The sequence below is a fragment of the Mytilus galloprovincialis genome, chromosome 3 (assembly GCF_965363235.1).
Source record: "Mytilus galloprovincialis chromosome 3, xbMytGall1.hap1.1, whole genome shotgun sequence".
Taxonomy (NCBI): Eukaryota; Metazoa; Mollusca; class Bivalvia; order Mytilida; family Mytilidae; genus Mytilus; species Mytilus galloprovincialis.
In genome coordinates, this window is record NC_134840.1 from 46,906,021 (window position 1) to 46,931,916 (window position 25,896).

Consider the following 25,896-nt stretch of genomic DNA (forward strand, 5'->3'; position numbering starts at 1 on the left):
ACTAAAATATCAATTTCAACTAAATTCTTAGGGTATGAAGTTCAAAATTGTGTTTTATATTCATGTCAGCCAGTGAACATGGTGGCCAAAGCTGTATATTTAACACATGGGGAAGATACATTAATTGTCTCTATATTATGAAAAGTGTAATAGGTAAAAGAAAAATTTGAAAGTTGCAAAAAGGGTCAGTGTGTCATGATCTCTTTTATTAAATAAATTTTGGAAAGTAGTTTGCCATATAAAAATAAAAAGATGTTATATAATTGCCAATGAGATGGTTGTGTTGTAGTACAACCATTAGCTCAAAGCCAAAAGCAGCTCTTAAAAAATCGAATAACATGACCTTGTGCAATGACAAAATATAAGTGTGTCTAAGCACTATGAATGTTCATGTGTGTATAACAAAAATATTTAGGTTGGTTTTAATTTATTGGTAACATAATTAATCATCATACCACCTAAAACAATATTCAACGATTTAATTATGACAAGTTTGTTTAAAGGGTTGATAAGTTTCCCTGGATCTTACTCAGATTACAGTTGATAAGTTTCCCTGGATCTTACTTAGATTACAGTTGATAAGTTTCCCTGGATCTTACTCAGATTACAATTGATAAGTTTCCCGGGATCTTACTCAGATTACAAAATTGATAAAAACATCACTGTAAAATCAAGATGTGCTATCCTGTTTGTAACAAGTTTTCTACAGGTGTAGCAGGACTTCCAAACCAAATCGTTGTATCTATGAAAGAATTTGGCATAGGTTTTGAGTGATTTGAAGTAATGAAATCCTTAATTCAATAGTTTACCAGTAATACATAGATTAGGTTCATTGAAATCTAAAATGTCACTACAGACAAGACCAAAAAAAAAGCCTACGAGTTTGGATATATAAGCACTCATTTTTGCCCCAAAATGCAAAGTTGAGTAAGTTTTTCAAAAAACTAACCAGGCATAAAACAAAACCACTTATACAATGGGTTACCTGGGTTTAAAATAAAGGTGAACATCATTGTTCATGTACACTCACTGTTAGAAAGAAACACTTGATGTTTAATCTCGAGTGTTTAATACACACACAATATAACCATTATAGCATGCACGAAAATAACAACTTCCACATCAAAGAATTTAAACTATTCATAAAAAGGTGTACATCTCCAAAACGGTTTAAGTATCAATAATGGTGAACAAAAATTGGCACATCACACAAAAGATGTGCTATCTGTGTGTAATGGACTGACAAAAAATGGGTGAAGACGTAACAAGAGCTGCCGGTGAGGCAGGACTAAATGTAATCATGCAGAGACCGTTATACTATTCAAGAAATATAGTAGAAACTGAATTGTGAACCAAGGCTCACAAGTAGAAGAGAGAGCGACAAGATCGTGACAAACACGAAAAACGACATAAACAGGTTACAAATTACTTTATGAAATTGCATTTCTATAGAAGAGGGGCGAAAGATACCAGAGGGACAGTCAAACTCATAGATCTAAAACAAACTGACAACGCCATGGCTAAAAATGAAAAAAGACAGACAAATAATAGTACACATGACACAGCATAGAAAACTAGACTAAACAACACGAACCCCACCAAAATCTTTGGGTGATCTCAGGTGCTCTAGAGGAGTAAGCAGATCCTGCTCAGCATGTAGCACCCGTTATGTTGCTGATGTTATTACAAACCCGGTAAATAGTATAATTCGGTAGGTCACATTCATGCAAAGGGAAGGGGATTGTAGTTACGACGTAAGGATTAAGAACATATCCGATATCACCTGTGAAACGGTTATTCCATAACGGTAAAGGTTATAAACTCATGAACACAAACTCCACCAAAAACGGGGATGATCTCAGGGCAGCAGAAGGGTGAACTGACCATTTGCTTGTGAAACTTTCTTTATATTCCTATGTTTATTGGTATATCAAATGATTAAGCATCGCTCAACTATTTGGTGATTTACTCTTATTTGACCTCCAGATGTCACAAAATTCATAAATCATCGCCTTCGATCTTATAAAGGTGTCAATGATAGTTTTAAAATTGTAACGAACATTTTATTTCTCTCAAGTTAACCGACGAAGGCTTTCCTTTAACATGTGTCGTGTACCTTGCCTTGACACCAGTGATGACGTTAACATTCAATCAATTTCCTTTAGACTTGCTCTCATGATTACAAATTATGACTTTTAAAACAATTCATTGTCTGAGCAGAAAATTGATGAGCCAGGGGTATGACAGTTGTTATTCATTCGTTTGATGTGTTTGAGCTTTTGATTTTGCCATTTGCTTAAGTAACTCCCGTTTAGAATTTTCCTCGGAGTTCGTTATTTTATTTTGTTTAATCAAGCATTTGTTGGTGTTGTTCACAACTGAATATGTTAATATTGGCAATAAAGTTCTCATGGTCACTTTTCCTGCTTTTAAATTAGCTTTCGTTGTCATTACATGCTAGTATTTGTTGTTAGTCCTAATTTCCGAACGAAACATTTTTATCGGTTATGTCCTTTAAATATGGTTTCATATTTATTTTTACATCTGAGTTCATTATTGCAAAACAATTAGATGCGAATGAGATGATACGAAGGGGACATTAAAACTCATAAGTCGAAGAAAATCAGACAATAGAATGGCAAAAAAAAAACGTAAAAGAGACAAGTCTACAAAACATTAGATTACAGAGTGAGGTACAAGAACCCTACAAAAAACGCCAATAAACTCGATGTGCTCTGAATGGATAATAAAAACGTTGCAATAATTGTCTGCCTTTACGTTTATAGTTTTACATTCCTGGTTTTGAAGCCCATGTTTCTTGCCCAGCTGGTCCTGTTTGGGACGATTCTTTATGAATTTTATACAGATACCATGTCAGTCCAGTTATAAGCAGTAAAAGAATAATGATGCCAACTGTTATCCCAGCTACTATAGTTATAGTGGTTTTAGGTTCCTAAAACATATCAATTTTTTAATTTAATTCTGGTGCCTTTAAGAAGCTGTATGGCCTATTCCTCCTTTTTTATGCTGCATTTAGATCTGCTTGAAATGCAATTTTACAATAAAAAAGACCGTTGTTTTAAATAGAGCATACATATGAATAATTAAGCTACGTTGTAGAAATGTGTAGATAAAAAAAATAATAACTTGATTATACTATTGAAAAATGAACCGTTATTTTTTTTTCATTGCTTCATTTGATACTAATGAATAGATAATGTATATTACTTACTATTACATATAGCGGTTCTGAAAAATATATATAGAAAACAATATAAAAATCCGTAATACTATGTACACTCCATTCAATACAATTTATTTGAGATTTTATCTTAATAATTTTACGACTCATTTAGCTAAAAAAAACTTGAATAAGATCTGAAATATTGTAAATTATATTTGCAAGAAATTATACATCTACTGTAATCAAAATGAGACATAAATAATGAGGGGGAAAACCAAATGATTTTTTTAGATCGAATAAAATATTTCAAAAAACATACTGAAAATCAAAATAACAACAACAAAAAAATCCGAGGAGATTTCAAAATGGAAAGTTCCTAAATAAATGGCAAAATCAAAAGCTCAAACACATCAACCAAATGGATAGCAACTTTCACATTCCTGATTTGGTACATGCATTTCCTTATGTAGAAAATGGTTGATTAAACCTGGCTTTATAGTCGGCTAGATCTCTCGCTTGTATGACCGTCGCATAAATTCCTTTATATTGACATATATGTGTGAACAAAACAAACGGACTTGTCGGTAAAAATGTCAAAAATAGTGATATAACAGTCAACATAGTGTTTTAATTTTAAATACTATAAAAACAAACAAAAATGTCAACAAAGAAACAAAAAAAGTAAAATAGACAAATAACATGAGGAAAAAAGATAGACAAGAATACAAAAATCACCATAGTACCATAACACAAAGAAGGGATTTTTGCACAAACACCTGATTTGCCTGTCAACCCGACAGCAACGAATTGCCACAAATTGTCATTAAATACAGTTTACAGCCACCATCACGAATTGGTTGAATGAAATGATGTGTCGGTGTCTCAACTCACTAGCGACATGTTTTGCAATCTTAGATCTTCAGATACCAGTTATGTCGTTTGATTTGTAACTCTACAGATTATGTTTCGTTCCGGATTGTGACATTGTTGAACGATGCATGCGTAGCGCGAGGAATATGTGATATCGACGCACCCTATTTTTTTTGTTACATTGATATGTTTCTTTCTGGTCTAAAAACGATATTTGAACATCGTTAACCTACTGTTGTCTTAATTATGTAGGTGAATTCTACCTTACTATGTGACTGAATTTGATTTTTTATTACTTAAAAACTAGTTTACTCTATCATTTTATACATTTTATTCAACTCTTGAAGCAGAGAAGCGAAAGATATTCAACGCTTTTATGATTGGAAAATATTACACGAACAACCATTACACGAACAATTATTACCAACCTTGTATACAGAATGGACGTTTGTATCCGTTTTCACACCGACATGAATGACTCATAAACAGATTGTAGCATGTTTCGTTTCCCATGCATGGTGCTGCAGAACATTCATTTCGACCTAAAAGCAACGTGTTTTTTTATAATGCATTGAAATTCTGAGATTAGATACTCAGCATTTCACATATAAGATTGTAATTTTCCTTTGAAAATTCAAATGTCAAATTAGGTTGGATGTTGATATGAATGTCATATATTGGCGAAAAATATGACAAAAGTTAAATAAAAAAAACCCCAGTATTCAACTGCATGTTAACATAATAACACATTTTTTCTATGTGACTCATACATAGTTGTCGACGACTGCCCTGTCAATGCCCTGGTCTCGTTTCTATTAGAGTCCATGCGAATCTACGTGAATGTTAATTTTGTGGTTTTGACTTACGTAGAAAACTCAAACATCTGTGTATAGCTGTAGAAGTACACATTTTGCAATTGGAATTAACGTAGTTAATGTTTTGATTTTGATACGCTCGAATATTTTTGAAGTCCTGTCTTGCAAATAAACAAACTCAATCTATAAGTACTTTTGAAAAATAATAATTGAAAATTTGGCAGAGAACTGTAACAGTTGGTGTCTAAATAATATTGGTGTTTGATAATACACTAACATTGTACTAGTATTGACCAGTTATTCATCACAGTACATTGTAAATTTCTGTCAACCTTATTTTGCTGTATTTTTGCTTCGCTTAAGGGCATACGATACAGTTACAGGGAAGGTAATGACGTTGCTAACGCAAATTGTTATTTTCGCGACGTCAAACCATGACTTATCGGGAAAAGATGCAGTTTTCGACTGATTTTTATCATTCAAACTGATTTAACTTGAAAACGAGTTCATGTACCCCTCTTTTTTTAATGCCATTTGATTTGATTACGTAAGAGGATACTGTATGCAATTTTTCACGAAAACGTAAATAGTGCAATTTTTTTAATTTGATAAATATACACGCAAACTATGATGCTTTTTCTACATTCATGAACATTTAATAAATATGACTTATTTGTAAAAACAAAATGCACAAATTTAAAGGACATTTATATAAAACAAAATTTACAAATAATTAAACAAAAAACCAGATTGTGTTTATCTTTTAAAACAAAAAAAGTTATGTATTTCTGTCGAAAGGAAAAATACGTCCTAAAATCCGTATTTTGAGCAAAAATATAAAATTTCGACCTCATCATACTCAAAAAGTAGCACATACAGGTATATCTTTTATAACATATTTGATTAAATAAGGCAAAAAATAGCCTTTATGCAAATTGTTTGCAAAATTTCAATATGGGATCAAAACTGTATCGTATGCCCTTAAATGGATGCTATTTATTTTAACAGTAATCAAAGTGTAAAAAAGACCATATTTGTTTTCACCTGCGTTTTAAAATAACTTCGCACCATTGACATTATAGGGAACGAACACTCAGAGGTTAAAATTAAGACATTTGTGGTATACATCCATCTATCTATTCATCAATTCCATCAATACATTTTTATCAAAAAATAACCGCATATGTATGAAACAAAAAGGTGAAAAACTCTTTATATACCTCATCCACTTGTATATCAGTATAATGGGGGGAACATAAAACCTTACCAGCAACAATAACATCGACGCATCTTGGTTGACTTGTTACACTGTAAACAAATAATATAAATATATTTTTTTTTAAAAAAAAGGAAACCTTATAATAATGATGGCATAAAACTTCACTATTATATTGTATTTCAAATAAGATATCATTTAAGATATACATGTTCAAATCTTTAATGCATTTGACTCCTGATAATTCAATTTGTGGCGAGTCAGAAAATGACATAAGAATACATGCACTGACTTCTAAACATTTTTCATCAGGACTGTTGATTGTAGGCTAACTCAAGGTATATTAACACGAAAAATGAAACTTCTTTAGAGTGACTCTTTTCTGTAATGGTGAATTACCTTCTTATTTTTTTGCTCTTTTGATTTTTTTTTGTTCTTCCGAATATTTTTTATGTCTTTTCATAATTGTCGTTTGAGCGTATCTGATGACGAGAAATCCATAGACACGATTTAGAAAACTTTTCTATATTTGCAGCCAAAGCATATAATGTTAACATTTGACCTTTATAAAAACAGATTTTCACTGATGAAAAGTTAATAAAAAGAGATTTTCCGTAGAAACTTTTTCACTTTGTTTTTCATAATGTGAAGTGTAGCATGTTACTTTTTATATCCAATCAACATCGAATTAAACTGTCAAGTAAAGAACTAATTAGCCAAAACAACGATTTAGGTAGCATAACCACTATACATGTTCAGTTAAACAATGTTTTGGCTCTATTTGTTGATATAAACACGACAAAAACATCTTAAATGAATTAATGATAATATAGAAAAGCATTAAGTAAGGTTTTCTTCAAATTATGAGATTGAAAACACTGTCACGAGAAGGTATTCGGAGGTAGATTTTACTACTTCTGCTGGTAGACTATCAGTCCTCGAGGGTATCATCATCTCAGTAGTCAGTACTTCTGTGCTGACATGATATATAATAAACCTCGTTAAAATTGCCCTTCTGTAGATTTTAAAAATATACAGAAACTAAGTTTTCAACTCCCACAGTCAAATTTTACCTTAGATGAATTTGGCTTTTTTTTAAAGCTCTTCAATTAACTGTTTCGGTAATTTTACATTCTTGGCTATCAAACATTCTGCTTTGAGCGGTCTTGTTAAAGTTAAATCCTAGAAAAGCGCTTCGGGCGCATGCAATTTATAGCGTGTGGTTTTCATGTTTCCATAATTGTGAAAACATATCGGGTGCCCAGATATTGAAAGAATAGACACGTGTGTGCTAAAAAAGTAAGCGAAAGAGTGTGTTTATACATAATAATGATTTGTTTTAAACTTACCCATAACCATTCATAGCCCAGACACAAAATAAAGCATCCCCGATCATGTCTCTAGGGGTAACTTTACAAACCTCGTAAAGTCGGGTTACATTTGTTCTGCTAGTGTCATCTGGTAGCTGCTGGTATGTACATCCCTTAGATAAACTAACCACAAAAGATGTTTTGCTAAAAAGGCAAACAATTGAAATAAATATTTAAAAACTTATATTGTTAAAGGGGCACTAGCTGTCAAATTCATGGTCACCGATTTGACTCAAATTCTTATATTTGATTTATAACAATGTAAAACGTTTATCCAAACTATCAAAAGTCTAAAATAAACAGTTTACAGAGCATGGGGTAGATAATATATAGTCTAGGTTCTTTTCGTGTGTATTTTAGTCCAGACGCCATCTATTTAACTATCGATTTGACCTGAGTTGACCATATAAGCGATGTAAACATAAATAAAGATATGAATAGATTAAACCAACACGTGCAATTTGATTTTTATGGGTCTGTTTGATTTTATTTTATAGATTAAAAATAGATGTTTCTTATTGTTTTTAACCGTATTAAAATGATTTTATGTGCGTCGAATTAGTAAACTAATGATTTACCGTAGTTTCACTTTCATTGTTGACATTCTTTTTCTTTAAATAACCAGCTACTACACGTACAATGCATTTGTTGTAAATCTCTAGCTAGGGGTTAAATTGAATTTCACATGAATACGGATTTAAAGAGGTTCACTCATTCACTTGCAAGTGAATAACTAATTATCAATGTTTCTTAGCGTAAATTATTTGACAAAATTGAACCTTTTTGGCTGCAAAAAGCGAATTATCATTTCACTATTTCACTTTCATTATTGATTGAACAGAAAAAAATCAAACTTTAGATTTTTTATATATCTCGTAGCTATTGTCCCTTTAAGAGATCAAATATTTGTTTTCTTCCTTTGTTTAACTAGATTATAAATACATAAATGGGAATTTCATCCACAAGGGTAGATGTATTCTTAGGAACAAGATTTTCACATTTTATGACTTCATATCGGATTGTACAAGTTTAATTGCAAATTGATCTAACTAATTTAACAGTAATTTTGAACTGGTTAACCACCATACTTTAATCGCCGCTTTTTTTGTTTGAATAATTCGTAATTGAAATCAACACTTAATGAATGTCGAAATGCTTTTCTTGATTTACCTTTATTAGGAACATTATTCTTAAACATATTAAGGATGTTCTACCCAAGGAAAAGATAACCTTAGTTGTGTTTGAATAAAGCTTTCGCAGTAAGGTCCCAAATGCTCTTCAAAATCTTTCTTTATTTAATCCTTTAACCTTTTTCATTTGAGCGCCACTGATGCGGTTTGTGTAGACAAATCGCACGTCTGGTGTACAAAACTTAAAGCCTTGTAGTCTTTGAAAGTTTTATTAAGGACCGGGATACATAAATACGCTGCAATGTTAATAACTAAATGAGTTGTGCACATAATTCACAATAGGTGTACACATACTTTACATCTGGAGTTTCCAGATAAACACCATTAATAAGACGTGGCCTATTTGGAGGGTATGGTACTCGGATGTTTTCAGGTAATGTCAATGCCACGAATTTCATACCAGTACTGCAACTGGTTGGTCCATTTACAATGTGTATAGTAAACTGTAAGAAATAAAGATTAGAATATATCATCTAAATAAAACAATGTAAAAAGTGTGTCTGTCTTTTTTTTATCCTTACCTTCATTAAGACATACATTTATGAGACAGCATTCAAAAGAGTGTTTCTATGCCATACGTCAAGCTCTAAATAGAGTTTCACAATTTTTAATCAGTAAAGCAGTGACATCATGTCTCAATCAGTTCAATTCACAAATGTGCCTACATTACAATAGTCACGGGAAAAGGCAACTTATGAAATAAAACCTATGTTACAGGCGACAAAAACAAAAACGCTAAAACATAATATCGAGATACTGAAACCCAGGTTCATTTGATATTTCATTTATAATGAACATATGTATATCGGCTATTACAAAATTTCATTCAAACAATAATCTTATACTCTTGCCTGCAAGTGAATATCTAACATTATCCATATTATATTTTGGTATTAGTTCTGTAACTGTTATATTTACCTGTACAGGTGTGCTACTCATTTTTTGTTGAGGTGTTATAATTTTATTATTCATGAAAACATCATATCTTGGGTAATCGTCAGCCATTAACGTCACACGGTACTTTTGACCAGGCCGGTAACCATTTCGAGTATTAGTGTCAAGCTCTATCGTACAATCTTTCTGAAGGATAAGAATTGAACAAACAAAAAATCATGTCATTTAATGTAAAGTCTATATCAAAAATAAAACGTCCTTTATTCTATACTTCAAAGAACTTTCTAGAGAATTTTTGTTTTATTATTCCTCTTTATATATACTGTTGATTAATGATAATTTGTGCACTATCAATCATCATGGATTTTGTGGGTTAAGTACTTTATACAGTTTCACATGCGAATTGCTTACAAAAGTTTAAAACATTGAAACGGTTCAATTAACTGTTTCATTTCAAAGTTCAAAGCAATATTTGAATAGTTTTGATGAAGTTGATTGGAAATTTTTTGTCCACTATGAAGGAAAAACACATCAGGTACCAGGAATTATAATTTAGTGCCTCGGTCGCACAATTCGTCTATATATGACTCATCAGTAACACTTGACTCAATGATTATTGGAAGGCCAAAAGAAATATAAAGTTGAAGAATTTTACAAACCAAACATTCAAAAATGTGCCAGATAAGTCTAAGTCACTCTAGGGGATTTCGAATTGTCTAACATCTCATAAAGAGAAAAATTACAGAAAGTCTTCTCATTTCATAAACGTCAACAATATATCAGTGAATTCCAAGCAAATTTGAATAAGGAAATATTAACCAATTATCTGTTTGTACCTGATTTAATTCAGCATGTGGTAGGTCAGTACACGACTGATCACAGTCTTGGGATTCTGCCCATCTGCAACCGACCCTGTCATCATCCGGATCAATCACAGGTATTTTGATCACTGTACGGCAACTGTGCTGTATTCTGAAATTAGTTATCAAAGGTACCAGGATTATAATTTAATACGACAGACGCGCGTTTCGTCTACATAAGACTCATCAGTGACGCTCAGATCAAAATAGTTATAAAGCTAAACAAGTACAAAGTTGAAGAGCATTGAGGACCCGAAATTCCAAAAAGTTGTGCCAAATACGGCTAAGGTAATCAGAAAGATCAAAGTAATATTATATATGATCCATTCAAGATGCAATATATCTGGTCGTTAGGACCATTTAAAATTTATCTTATAAAGCACGGCCGACACTCGGCTAACCGAGAGATTGGTCGATTAATCTATATTGAGTATGTGGCTATATCGGCGGTGGGTCTGTTAATCGGGTTGGCTAAAGTCTGTTAATCAGGTGTTATCGAGGAAATCATTAGAAATTCTGCATGTTTCATTGTATAACTTTTTAAATATATGTTTATCATAAAAATTATTCATGTCTAACAAAACAATTCAATGTACTGAATCCAGTGGGGTAATTATTATTTTTCTAGCTTCGATGTACGATCTATAAAATGAAAAGGCGTGTTACTCATCAATAAATTTATACACATTTTACACACACAAAATGTACACAAAAAGACACGTTGGTTGAATTTACTTACATACGATATTTTGAACATCGAACAAAGACAGGCATTATGTTTGTCAACCAAATTGATATCATTGTGTGAAAAATCTACACAAAAATCTGTATTTTGGTGACATAAATCAATCTTTATTTAAAACCTGGTCTGTTAATGGGTCGGATGTATAAAACCCGGTCTGTTAATTGGTCTGTTAAGAGTTATGAATGGCAATAAACGTATAATTTTATTGCTGTATGGGGTGTTATCGGATCAAATGGGTAGGGTCAAGACGAGTGGCTAAAATATATGGAAACAACACATGAGCAATAAAACATAATATATACGGAAACACTGACACGAACAATGAATTTAGGCCATGAATATTGAAAACTGATATAAAAAAGTGTAATATAAAAAGGGGGGGCAAGGGGGGTTCCAATAACAGCAAAACAGTAAATTGATTTGGCTTAAAACAGATAACAAGGAATTGAAAAGGGACAATAACAGATAACAGTAAATGAAATCTTAATATCAGTCCGGTCCAGGACCAATACAGTAGATCTTATTATATAACTGGTTGTATGGATCTAGCTATAGGCCTTAACAGATCTTAACAGCTAGAGACACATATATTCACTGATTTAAAGGATATTTTGCCAAGAAATGAAATTGAAGCTGTTAAAGACATATCTTTATTTGCAGCAACAGCTGCTGAGCTTCACTTTTCACTATAAGAACCAGTTTTAAAAAGCTTTTAAAAAATTGATAGTTAGGGTTCCCTTTCATGTTAATACAAAGAGGAGGAGTAGCACTTCTAAATGTGAATTCTAAAAGCAAAAGATGTAGTGTAATTCCCAAAGGCAACATTTCTCTCACATGCTCAAACAAATGATACATACTATTTTTGTATTTTGTAAATAGGTATAAAAGGAGATGTGGTATGATTGCCAATGAGACAACTCAAGTCTCCAAAAGATACAAAAAGACACAGAAATTAACAACTATAGCTCATTATACCGCCTTCAACTATAGGCAATTTTCAAACCAATACTGTAGTAGTCCGAGGCAGAAATAAAAGGCCTTGAAATGTCAAACGAAAAACAATTCAAACGAGAAATTGAACAGCCTAATTTATCTACAATATAATGAACGAAAACAACCAAATTACAGTCTCCTGACTTGGGACAGGCACATACAGAATGTGGCGGGGTTAAACATGTTAGTTGGTGCCAAACCCTTCCCTATATAACCTTGTACAGTGGTGTAACAGTACAATTTAACGTGTATTATTTGATCATTGAATTAAAATTATATACGGTGTATCAATGCTTTTTTTTATATAACAAAATCCATATGATAAGTTATTGTAAAAGTTAATTTTAGTCAAATTTTATACAAATTATTATTTTTACAAATTATAATTTGTACAAAAAATGTGTACAAAGTCAAAATACAAATTATAATTTGTAAGTAAAATGTGTACAAAGTAAAAAAAACAAACAATAATTTGTAACGATATTTTGAACAAATTATAATTTGTACAAAATTATACATCTAAAAACATGTTCACAGACAATGGAATTTATTACAATGTATACTAGAATGGTCATGGACCCGACTGTTTTTAAATATGTTAGCGATCATTATCACTGAACTAGTATAAATTTGTTTAGGGGCCAGCTGAAGGACGCCTCCGGGTGCGGGAATTTCTCGCTACATTGAAGACCTGTTGGTGACCTTCTGCTGTTGTTTTTTTCTATGGTCGGGTTGTTGTCTCTTTGGCACATTCCCCATTTCCATTCTCAATTTTATTATTTGATGTGTTACTGGAATCCTTCTGCAAATACGTCACCTCCATATCACCAGTGGAAATACCCCAATAGTGATAATAAGAAGATGTGTGGTATGAGTGCCAATGACACGAACTCTCCATCCAAGTCACAATGTTCAATTTTCTTCAATTTCTACTTAAGATTGGCTGTCAAAATGGTAACATTCCAATTTTCAATAACAGTTAACAGCAAATACAATCTCACAATAACAGATAACAATGAAAATACTAGTCCTATAACAGCTAACAAGGAATAAGACAATAACAGCTAACAGTAAATATATTTTCAGAATAACAGATAACAAAGAATTAAATTACCCCATAACAGCATAACAGTTAAACCCCTTGCCCCTCCTCATTAAAGTATTATTATACATCATGTTAAAATGCCATATTTTGATTGCCTAATACGAAGGTGTTAATTTACTCTATCACATGGCTGAGCGGGTGACAATTTTTTGGAATGTCACCCTCTCGGCTAGACCAATCAAAAATCGACAGTTTAAACGACAATGAATTGAATCTACATCAAGTTATTTTTATAGACAATGCTTAAAGTTCTAATTTACTATACAACGAAGCGTGGAACGACTCAAACTTATTTCTTTTACAATTGTGGGAAAAACGTATTTCACTTGTTAATATTTTTACTTTAAAACCTATAAATCATTGTGTGTTATGCTTATTGTTGATATTAAACGCATTCGTTCACCATCGATGGGTTTCAACTGGTGATGTACATTTCATCATTTTCATTGTGATGTATATTTCTCAGCCAGATATGAGGCCTTTTGAAAGGGGTTTTTACCCAAAATTTAAATAAAATAAATAACAATAACAAAATAACAACAATTGAAAATATTTTTTTTCTTGATAGCAGAGCTTTTTTCCCGTTTCGGGCCTAATCCTTGTGTCGTTTATATGTCAAGTCAATGCACTACTATTGTCTATTTACTTCACTTCTGATGATTTTTCAAATACCCGTTACGCTGTCAAGTACGTGACTACATAGAAAAGACTTTATAATAAAACTCATCTGTTAAAGAAAATGATGATAGGACATTCATAATAATAAATCAAATATCACATAGCTGAGAGGGTGATAGAGCAGATCGGTATCCCTCGAAAAAACATTGTCAACCTTGGCTTCGACGCCGTTGACAATGTTTTCTCGGGACCCAATCTGCTCGATCGCCCTCTCAGATATGTGTTAATATTTATATCTTATCACATATTTGTTACGGATACGGATAAATTTTAAAGATTTACCTGTTATGTTTCATTAAATTGTTATAATTGAACTTTTTTTCCCTCTTTTCTGCAACACTTAAATATGTGATAAATAGCTAAAAGATTATAACATGTTTTTCCATATTTGCCCTGGTATCATCCCCCGACCCATATCGGCCCTCGGCTAAAGCCTCGAGGCCGATATGGGAGTCTCGGGATGATACCAGGGCTAATATAGAAAAGGGCATGTTATAATCTATACATATTGATTTCATCCAAGAATGGTCGCATATATCATGTGGATTCTTTTTAGGTTGTCATGAATGACACTCATTTGTATCTAAATTGGTATTAACCAGTATATAAATCAGAGATAAACGTCGTAATGTAACAAAACATCAGTAAGTAAAATATATTGGGATGCTAGAGTATATAAAGAATAAAGAAATAATAATGAGTAAGATAAAATAAAATGTAGAGAAAAGTAACAGACAATTTAAAGAATATAGAAATAAACAACACCCCCAATCCGGACCCTCATTGTATACACAAGAATCTGGATGGACACACAGAATATATAGAATAATAGATAAGGACAGTAGGAAGTGATGCATTAATAAAAAAAGATAGAAAAAAATAAGAACTGTTTGAGAATAAAGACATGAAACACCCCTGGGTGTTGAAACAGTAACGGATTGCTATGTACTCATATTGGTAATAAATGCTAAAAGTTTACATGCGGACAACTGCAGTTCTCCTCTGCACTTATGTAGAAAGGAACTAAACGGAATAAAATGAATTAAAACTTAAGATAACCAAATGTAGCTGCATTCGCTCCTTTCCATTTACTTCTTTAGGCTGATTTGTAAACAACAGATGATTCAGTAATAGAAGAAAAGAACCAATCGGATGATGTTGACGATTTAGAGTTTAACGTCCAGTGACAATTATCATGTGCATATGAGAACGACAACATGTTATATGTACCCTGTGTTGTATTAGAAAGACACTTTTGGACGGATTTGAGAACGTGCTACTTTGAACAGACACAAAAATTAAGGCTGAAGAAAACGTTAATAATAGATTCATGCATATTCCAGCAGGCAATCCATATCCATATATTGAAGTGACACACCCCTTAATAAAATGCAAAGGAAGTCAAAATAAAAATGTTCTTACTAGAAGGATACTGTTGCAGCGTATTGTCATTTTTTGTTACTCAAGAGCATCTCATTCTTAACTTTTTCAAAGGGAAAATATTAAGGTAGCACAACTATTGTCGTGGCTAAATAACTCTTAACTGACACAATTTCAATTGTCCAACCCATTAACAGACTTTATTCCCATAATGTTCACTAAAACGTGGTATTACTCACGTAATATTACAATTATGAAATATTTACTAATTTCAATTTATATTTTAGAACCAAAGTACGATTTTGTGTCCTTTAAATGATATCTAAAATTGTTTTTGTCGCCTTTCATTACTAAAATTGCTATGCGTATAAGTATAAATACTACATACTTGCGCGACGCCTTTTAGTTTTACTGAAAACTGCGCAGACTATGAAATGTTTTTACAGTTGGAAAGTGTTCTATGATATATATCATTTTGTCAGACACTTTTCTTTTTTTGATTTGATTCTTATAATGTACCTAAAATCTGTATATTAAATAGATTTTAATATTAAAATTGTGCGTTTTACTCTTAACAGACGTATAACCAACCCGATTAACAGGCCAACCGCTGATATAGCCGCATACTCAATATAGATTAACCGACCTATCTCTCGGTTAGCCGAGTGTCGGCCGTGTAAAGGCAGCAGTAGTATTACGCTGTTCAAAAATCGTACAGCGATAAAGAGAAGAAAACTAATCCGGTTTACAAATTCATACAAACGGCCTAAACATTTTTAAATCTTTCTATCATTTCTTACTAGTATTTTCATTTTTCAAGAAATTTCTTCTTAAACCAAATGTTTACAATGGCACTAAATTTATCGTGCCTCTTTCCAAAATCTTTAGAATATATTAGCGTCTTATAACCATGACAAATGTGTTTTAATATCATAATTATAACGGTTTTATATTCTTTTAACTAATTACTGTTCATTCATTAACAAGCAAAAATTAAAACATTCTGTTATTTAAAAATACTATATAAAAAATGTTCTAATAATATCTCCTCCATACTCCATTAATGCTATAAATTCAAACCACATACGGTAAAATTCTACCTCTACTCATAACTGTTGTAGTCCATTTTTTTTTTCAATGGAGAGGCGGAGTGACAGTTTATTTACTATATAAAAAAGAGTTGATTGAACAATGGATATTATATTGCAAACAAATTTAATATTCATTGACCAATCAAACTTTCTTGTAAAGTAAACAGACTGTTATGCTCGACCTATACATTGAATTAAGGTGTCAATCTTAATTACAATGCATGAGCTAACAACCAAACAAAGTTAGCAAGCAAGGCATTTAAACTCTTGGATTGCATGCTTCAATATTTTAACTGTAATAAATTGATTTAACTATTTTATACGAACTGGAAACTTACCCTATATATGGTGCCAGTGCAGATATAGGACTAGCATTTGGCATATTGGTATCATTTCTAATATATGTGTTAACTGTAATCTTCAGCGCAACACTAGCCGGAGCTTTGGCAGTACCCGTTAATATCCATGAAATATTATTCAGCCTAAAAACATACGAGTATAAGAAATAAAATAATAAAAATACAGAACTCCGAAGAAAAATTCAAAACGAAACGTACCGAATAAATGGCAAAATCAAAAACTAAAACACATTAAACGAATGGACTGTAACATGACTTACATTCTTTGAATTAGAATAGGCATTTTCTTATGTCAAAATGGTGAATTTAACCAGTTTTATAGCTTGTTAAACCTCTCACTTTGGCAGTCGCATAAAATTCCATCATATTGACAATAATGTGTATTTCAAGGCCTACGTGTATCATTTGTGAAGTTGATGTGAAAATTATTAAATATCAAGGTCTTGGTATCTATTAAAGCATTGTTAGAAGTGAAGCAGTTGAAAAAAAGTGCTGAAAATATTAACAATTTTTATTTGTTTCACAAAGATATCAGAATTTCAGTTATTGTCGTAGTAAAGTTGAATAATTTGAATAAATTGTCATTTTTAGTAAACTTGTCTTGTTTTGGTGCTTTCTAAATGACATATATCAAATTGCATTTTAATTTTGTTGTTGTTGTTAGATTGACGTTTCAACATTAAACAGTGCATGTCAATATCATACCTTAACGTAAATCTGGATACGTTTGACAAGGGAATCAAAAACTTGTTTTCTCCCTGTTCGTATGATGGAGTATTGCTGACTGTGGTCAAAATATAGTTAAGATTGTACTTCGTATCTGTGATCGTTCCATTGTCATATTGCCAGAAAATGTTGTCAAAGATACTGGATGGTTTAGTTTTTCCTTTATCTGACGACAAACAAGGATTCCCACAAGGACCTGTGCTTTTCTCGTATGTTGTCCTACATATAAACTGTATTGTCTGCAAAAATTCCATAATTTATTGAAAAATAAAATCACAAAAATACTGAACTCTGAGGAAAATTCAAAACGGAAAGTCCCTTTTCAAATGTCAAAATCAAAGGATGAAACACATCAAACGAATGGACAACAAAATATAAGACAAATTTATTTTAGCTGGTATTTAGGGAACAGTCATTATTTATCAGCTGAGGGGTCGGTGCATTTTAAGGGGGGTGGAGTCATTGGCATACCACTTGGGGGTTACCATCAACAAATATTTTTTTATGGGGCGGGGGGGGGGTCACATTGTTAAATGTTTTTATGTCTGACTAGTATATACAGATATAAATTGTTAAGGATATTGAAGTGAGTGTGCATGGTGTGCATTCTATGAAATAGTGTCTGTCATTATTAAATCTTTGATAGTGTAAAGCACCAGCAGGATGCCTAATCTCTCAAGGTAGTGAATCTGATCACTCCTTTATATATCACAGTCATCTGTTATGGTTCATTATCCATAGGATGTGTAAATTTACAATCAAAAGATTAAGAAACATTTTGACCTAGTTTTGACCACTGGAAACAATGAGTTGTTAAAGTTTCTGAACAAGCATATTCAACTTTCTATAGTGTTTAAATCATTTCGATGCCATTTTTGAGATAGAAGGTGTGTATATTCTTGAATCATTTGGTATATTCTTACAGTGACTTGACTGTTAGTGTTGCTATTCACCAATTGCAACTCATTCAAAATCTTGACCCAATTGCAATTTGTTTTATTAAATCAAATTGTTCAACTGGTCAAAAATTTGAACAAACTGTTCAGCCAAAATGTGAAAGTGCAAAGTGATAAAATAAATCATACTTACAATCTTATAAGTCTGTAACTCCACTGTATTGATGTAATTCCTAAATCAGTCTATCAATCTGTATAGTTATATTACAGCCATTACCATACTAAAGGAGAACTGTTTTATTTTGAATTGCTATAAAAATGTCAAAACTAAGCTTTTATAGAGTTTTTCTTTCGAAAAGTATTCTATATTTATAAGTATCACACATTATGTGAATAAAAACATTTCATATTCAGTAAAATATGTATGAAATAACAATATGCTTCCTTGGGGAGATAACCTAAAATACTATTCTTTTGAATAAAGACTTTTTGAAACCAAAAAGCGATTATCTCCCCTTCCTACAAACATATTGCAATTTCAAATATTTTACTGAATATGAAATGTTTTTATTCACATAGTGTGTGATTCTTATAAATATAGAATACTTTTCGAAAGAAAAACTCTATAAAAGCTTAGTTTTGACATTTTTATAGCAATTCAAAATAAAACAGTTCACCTTTAGTATGGTAATGGCAATAATATAACTATACAGATTGATAGACTGATTTAGGAAATACAACAATACAGTGGAGTTACAGACTTATAGGATTGTAAGTATGATTTATTTTATCACTTTGCACTTTCACATTTTGGCTGAACAGTTTGTTCAAATTTTTGACCAGTTGAACAATTTGATTTAATAAAACAAATTGCAATTGGGTCAACATTTTGAATGAGTTGCAATTGGTGAATAGCAACACTAACAGTCAAGTCACTGTAAATCATTTGGTAATTAATAATAGATATATTGTTATGCCTTTTTGTGTGTATGGCTCTGATCTGGCTGTGGTTTAACATTTAAGAATTGAAATAGTTAAATTCATATTTATGATTTATGTCAACATTATTATATCAATTATAAAAATCATTGTAATAAATTACTTTGCTCTTCATGAGCCATTTAATCAGAATACAACAAATATCTTATAATTATTTTATGAAATTATTATCATTGCCTTTTTCTCTGTTCTTTATATTTTAACCCCTAATATTCTCTATTCTTTATTTTTTTCTATTTTTCTATTCTTTATTTTTTTCCTTTTTCTGTTAATTTGACCCTTCTTCTTTATTCCTTACACCCCTTTCAAGAATACTTAATGGGCACCATTGCATTCACACAAACAAAACAATACACTTTATGATTTTGAAAAACAATTCCACCTGAAATAAAAATTAGTGATATTTGCAATGTGTTATTCCAGTTGCTTTTTCTATATTGGGATCCTGATTTGTTTTCCTTAATACCTAAGTAAAAGGTATAAAGGTAAAAAAAAAAAGAATTCAGAGACAAATGCCTGTGATTAGGATTGCAATACAAATAACTATATAATGAGAAAAATTAAAATCCAAGAAATGTTTCATCTTTTTTTCAAAAATATTTTATCTTGTTCATTTACAAATAATTCTGTGACAGCAAATGTACATTTATTTATTATAGAAAATGAAATCATTATTGAAAGTGTATCTATATGAAATTTGTAGAATTAGTAGTTGTAGGAAAATAAATTGGATTAATGAATTTTCTGTGTTTTTTTTTCTTCTTTTTTCGTCATCCCATTAATTTTAATTAGCACATGCTTATGTATATAAACATATTTGGCATATAGTGCCTTTGATAGCTTTACTATTTAAGGATAAGCATTTTCAAAGTTAGGATAACAATATGTATAGACTATGACTTCATTTTGTACATGGATGTTCAAGTTAAATAACAATACATTTTTTTCTCATTTAAATGCTTATTTTGTCAATTTTCAAGTCCTACATACACATTTCAGATATTCTTATTTTAGAAAAAAAAATCAAGAAGAAAAACTCTTTGTTATACTCTGGGTTTCTCAAAGCCTGTTACAATGAAGCTGGTAGTCATCATCTTCTCACAACTATTAATTGATAGGAATTTTTTTTTCGAGGGGGGTCAAACTTTTCAAACTCTGTTCTTAGGGGGGGTCATTATATGGTTTTTAAGAATGATGGGGGGGGGGGGTGCCAACACAAAAATTTATGTGAAAAATTTGAACCGACCCCCTCAGCTGATAATTAATGACCATTCCCTTACAAAAGTATCATTCAGATTTCCTTTCACGCAAAAGAGCCTATAAATGGAAGAACATACACAGAACAGTCAAATCTAAGGTAAAAAAAGATTGAATGAGCTGCAACATTTGTTTTACATACCTTTCATATTTAATGGGTGTATCTGACAGACGAAGTATTTATTTTGATAAAATAAGTAAAGCAGCAATTGTTTTATTAGATTAATTTGTACCTTCGGGTATTTAAAGGACACTGGTCGCGGAACCGACCCTAGTGGAAAGTAAAAAAAAATAAATACCGAACTCCAAGGAAAATACAAAACGGAAATTTCTTTACAAAATGGCAAATCAAAAGCTCAAAAACATCTAACGAATGAAAACAACTGTCACATTCCTGACTTGGTACAGGTATTTCCATATGTAGAAAAGAAAACAGCTTTTGGAAATTTCGTTTTGTAATGCTTGGCAACTCGATTTTCGCCTTCGAGCATTGACTAGTCTTATATCAAGAAACTCACGTCTTGCGTACCTTTTTATTCTCCTATTTCTGATTAGTCGTTTAAATTATATTCATCAGTTTCGCTCGATACAAAATGTTTTTTTAAAGAAGGAAAAATAATATGCTTTATATATCTTATAAGCTTACTCGAAATACGCATTTTACTCACGGAAACCATATCATACATTTCCCGTTCGATGGGTTTGCTACCTTAATTTGGTACAATCACATAATTCATGAACTTGAAATTTACAGAAAATATGCACTTCATAAAATTAATTTATGCATGCCGGTACTGAAGTAATGAATACTGGCGACATCCTCCGTCGGGAACGCCTATGTGATAGTAATAAAGCGTACTTATATGCAACGGTTTTTAGTGCAAACGCCACATGATTTCACAATAAAACAGCTTTATAATTTAGTACGCCAGACGTGCGTTTCGTCTATATAAGACTCATCAGTGACGCGCATATCAAAATATTTACAAAGTTGAAGAGCATTGAGGATCCAAAATTGCAAAAAGTTGTGCCAAATACTGCTCAATTTCGGAATTGTTATAGTTATTACTTCAGGTATTATACCATAAAAATACCCGTTAGAAATGCATGTATATACAAGAATGCATTAAGTGTCTGACCACAACAAAAAAAGGAAGAAGTATTCGCCCTGATTTGTCATTTCTTGATAATTTTGATAAATAATATGACGAATTTAGAAATGAAAATTTTACATTTGATAGATTGGTGTGATTGATATTATCTTTAAGGCCATTCGTGTTTGTAAATAAAGAGATTATTTGTCATTTTTGTTGATGAACAGATTTATTAAATATATGTAATTTTGTTTGACATCACTTGAATAAAGAAATAATCGTTAATAAACCCCTGCAGTATTCGTGGATAAGACTCCAGACACGAACAATGTAAACACGGGTTATGTTTTATTTAGATGTTATGGAAGACAAGATAAAGGTGTGCTGAATATAGTTTGATATAAAGAATGTAAAGTTTTTAATATATATTTGGAAAACTTTACATATATTATGAGTAATGCAGACATTTTCCAAAAAATACTACATAAAAAATTAATTTGAAATCTGATAAAGAAAACCCTGTTCAATAGCAAATATTTTGTCCATCTGATGAATTAAGCCTTTTTCAACTGATTTTTATAGTTCGTTCTTATGTTGTACTGTTATACCACTGTCCCAGGTTAGGAGGAGGGTTGGGATCCCGCTAACATGTTTAACCCCGCCACATTATTTATGTATGTGCCTGTCCTTAGTCAGGAGCCTGTAATTCAGTGGTTGTCGTTTGTTTATGTGTTACATATTTGTTTTTCGTTCATTTTTTTTACATTAATAAGGCCGTTAGTTTTCTCGTTTGAATTGTTTTACATTGTCTTATCGGGGCCTTTTATAGCTGACTATGCGGTATGGGCTTTGCTTATTGTTGAAGGCCGTACGGTGACCTATATTTGTTAATGTCTGTGTCATTTTGGTCTTTTGTGGATAGTTGTCTCATTGGCAATCATACCACATCTTCTTTTATATATTGAATAACTATTGGTCAATTTTTTTTCGATCAGTCGCATAACTTGTTGATTGTAGCAAATATGTTTAAGCAGACGGCAAATAGACGTAACAATCATGACCAAAAAGGTAATTAACAAAAACTGAGGGCATCACATGAACTCTAAAGTGACCGAAACCGAGAGCGTCGGCAGTGTTAGCGTCTAAGTCAATGCATACATCACCAGTCATGCATATAACACTCAGTCAAGATGTCACAATCGGTTTATCAGTTAACACTTATCAGATGACTTTACTGTTATATAAAGATTTAAGACCAGGAAAGCATGTCGATATTGAGCTGAGATACCGACATATTGTTATGTCAACTATTCGGGGTTTCAGTCCTTTTTCCTTATCAAACTGTTGGAGTAGTCATTAATAAAAATAAAGAAAAATCCTAACCTACATAAAATTGCCATAAGAATCTTGGTTAACCATGCTTAATATATCCAATCTTCGAAATTATAAAAACTTTCTTGAAATTGTTATATTAGGAAATCCATAGTTTAAAATTTGTTTTTAAGATCTTTAAGTCAGTAGATTTAGCTCGGTATGAAATATCATGACATATGTGATTAAAAATACACAATAGAAGTTATATCAAAGCTACGTTCATTTTGTCAAAATTAATATAAATTATGCCAATGAATTATAAGATAAACACAAAAAAGATCAACCTTTTTACTTGGTGTAAAAACAATTTGACAAACACCAAGTGAATGACAAGAGTAACCCTGAGGGCTTAATTTTCAAGTGACACATTTGTGAATATTATATTTTCAAAAACACAATATAATATTTCAATATTGGTGTTGTTTTGTACATTTTATAGACTAAAGTAAGACTGCAAATGCGCTAAATATTCATATTGAATATACACCGTTTTTGTCCTATTTTTTTACTATTTTGTGCACAGCGTAGACAAAATTTGTATTTTTTGATATTATATAAAAATCAACAGTAAGAAAAAAACGAAATCAAATAAAGGTACATGGGATATATACTAGATCAATCACTACACATAAAACTAATATCAGCAACATGAGCCCCTTTAAACTGAATGTGAACTCTAGTTGATTGGAAACATACGCAGCTCGTGTTGCGGCATTTGCCTGCTCTTTTTAGAAATCTAAAAGGGTGTCTTTTACGTGCAAGAGATATGGCCCTCTCTTAACACTGGTCAGACATTTATCGTCCCCTTCTGACGGACTATCATCGTGTCTAAAGACCCTACTCACAAAAGCTGTCAAATAAAGGCAACAGTAGTATACCGATGTTCAAACTCATAAATCCATGAACAAAAAAAAAATCGTGGTAACAAACTAAAACTGAGGGAAACGCATTAAATATAAGAGGAGAACAACGACACAACACTACAATGTAACACACACAGAAACGGACCAAGCAACAGACAAAATCCCACGAGAATAACAAATATAACATCAAAACCAAATACATGAATTTGGGATAGACAAGTACCGTGACACGTCTTATCGCAATATGAATTTACACTCAAAAATAAGAGAAAACAAACGACGCAACGTTAAAATGTAACACGTACAGAAACGAACTATAATATAACAATGGCCATATTCCTGACTTGGTACAGGACATTTTTAAAGAAAAAAATGGCGAGTTGAACCTGGTTTTGTGGCATGCCAAACCTCCCCTTTTATAGCCATGTGAAATATAACATTAAGATGACAACTCAACACCACAGGACTACAATATAAATAAATTGGAGAATACAATTGACAAAGAAACACACGAACAACAGCCAACAAAAGGCAACAAGTTGAAAATTTTAATACGCCAGAAGTGCATTTTATCCACACAAGATCTACTAGTGATGCCCAGATACAAAAGTTTGAAAGCCGAAACAAGCACAAAGTCGAACAGCATCGAGGACCAAAAGATCAAAAAAGTTGTGCCAAAAACGGCCAGGTTTTTTTGTAAGTTACCAGAACATCCTTATCATTTAGAATAATTTATACTTTTGCAAACAGTAAATTTATAAAATTAATAAACAAAAGCTGTACATGATAGAACTGAAATATTAACTAATTACAGGAAACAACTGAAATACATTACCATACCCAGACATTTGCAACACAATATGTAGACACATCCGAATATGTTTAAACCTCAACGCCAAGTGACGTCATATTTGAAATTGTAAAAAATGACAAAAAAATGATGACGTAATTTGAATTTGTAAAACAGATCATCAAAAAATGAAAAAAATACGTCATTTGAATGAATAAGATAGAACTAGGACTGATCCAAGATTAAATTTGAACTAAATACTGATATTGCACTTAATAATAATGCACATTTCAATATTTATTAATAGCAAACTAAGGCAGCAATTAACTATATTATAAAGCTATGTCCGGTTTGTTTTGAATCTCACTTCAAACGTCAAGGCAAAGATAAACATTTAGTCCCTGAAATTTTTCCTCGATGCGGGGATCGAACCAGGAACATTTGTGTTAGTAGTCCTATGCGCTAGCCACTACACCAAAGCTCTCTTATGACGTTTGCTCATGATGACGTTTACCGCCGATAAAGTCATGGTGGTTTACATATTTTATTTGAACCGTAGTTTTTATTAATGTTTCTGTAAAACAATTAACGAATAAAAATGACTCATCAATTGTTTTTACAAAAGTACAGATCTTAGCACAGAATTTTAATAAATCATTGATATATTATGTGTTTGTTTTTTTTGGTTTGATCATGCAAGGTGGGATTATAAATTTTTTTTTAAATTTCACAACTTAATTTCAAATAAAAAAAAAGAACACAACTTCTTTATATTTAGAACTGCATGACTTGGGATATCAAGTACTGCTCAAAATATTCCCTTCTGGACTGTATTAAGTTGCACCAATATCAGTAAATTTAAGTTTAAGTAGTAATAAGTTTATGCTTGTGAAATATCACCACTTTGAATTTTTGTCCCTCCATGTAGTCATCCTTTCTTAAGATAGTTCTTAGATAAAATTTAATAACAGGCATAAAAGCGAAAAAAAATGTTACATACAACTTCATAATTTATCAATTTGTCCCATCTATACTTACATTATGATGAGGAATAACTCTCCAGCTTATCGTACCACCGAGAAAAGATGCTTTTACAAAGAGTAAGTTTTGAATTATTCCAAGAAACAGGACAACCTTTGGCTCCATT

At 31.7% G+C, this 25,896-nt stretch overlaps 1 protein-coding gene across 1 annotated transcript; it reads right to left on the reverse strand.

Annotated features, from left to right (window-relative positions):
• Positions 1-680: 680 nt before the first annotated feature.
• Positions 681-25,896, reverse strand: LOC143066265 (uncharacterized). The gene is made up of 10 exons (XM_076239259.1): positions 25,788-25,896; positions 17,456-17,715; positions 16,730-16,873; positions 10,376-10,511; positions 9,564-9,725; positions 8,940-9,088; positions 7,435-7,599; positions 6,137-6,177; positions 4,483-4,596; positions 681-742 (listed from the first exon to the last, which is right to left on the reverse strand). The coding sequence occupies exons 1-10, from the start codon at positions 25,893-25,895 to the stop codon at positions 681-683; spliced, it is 1,341 nt and encodes a 446-aa protein (XP_076095374.1). The 5' UTR covers position 25,896.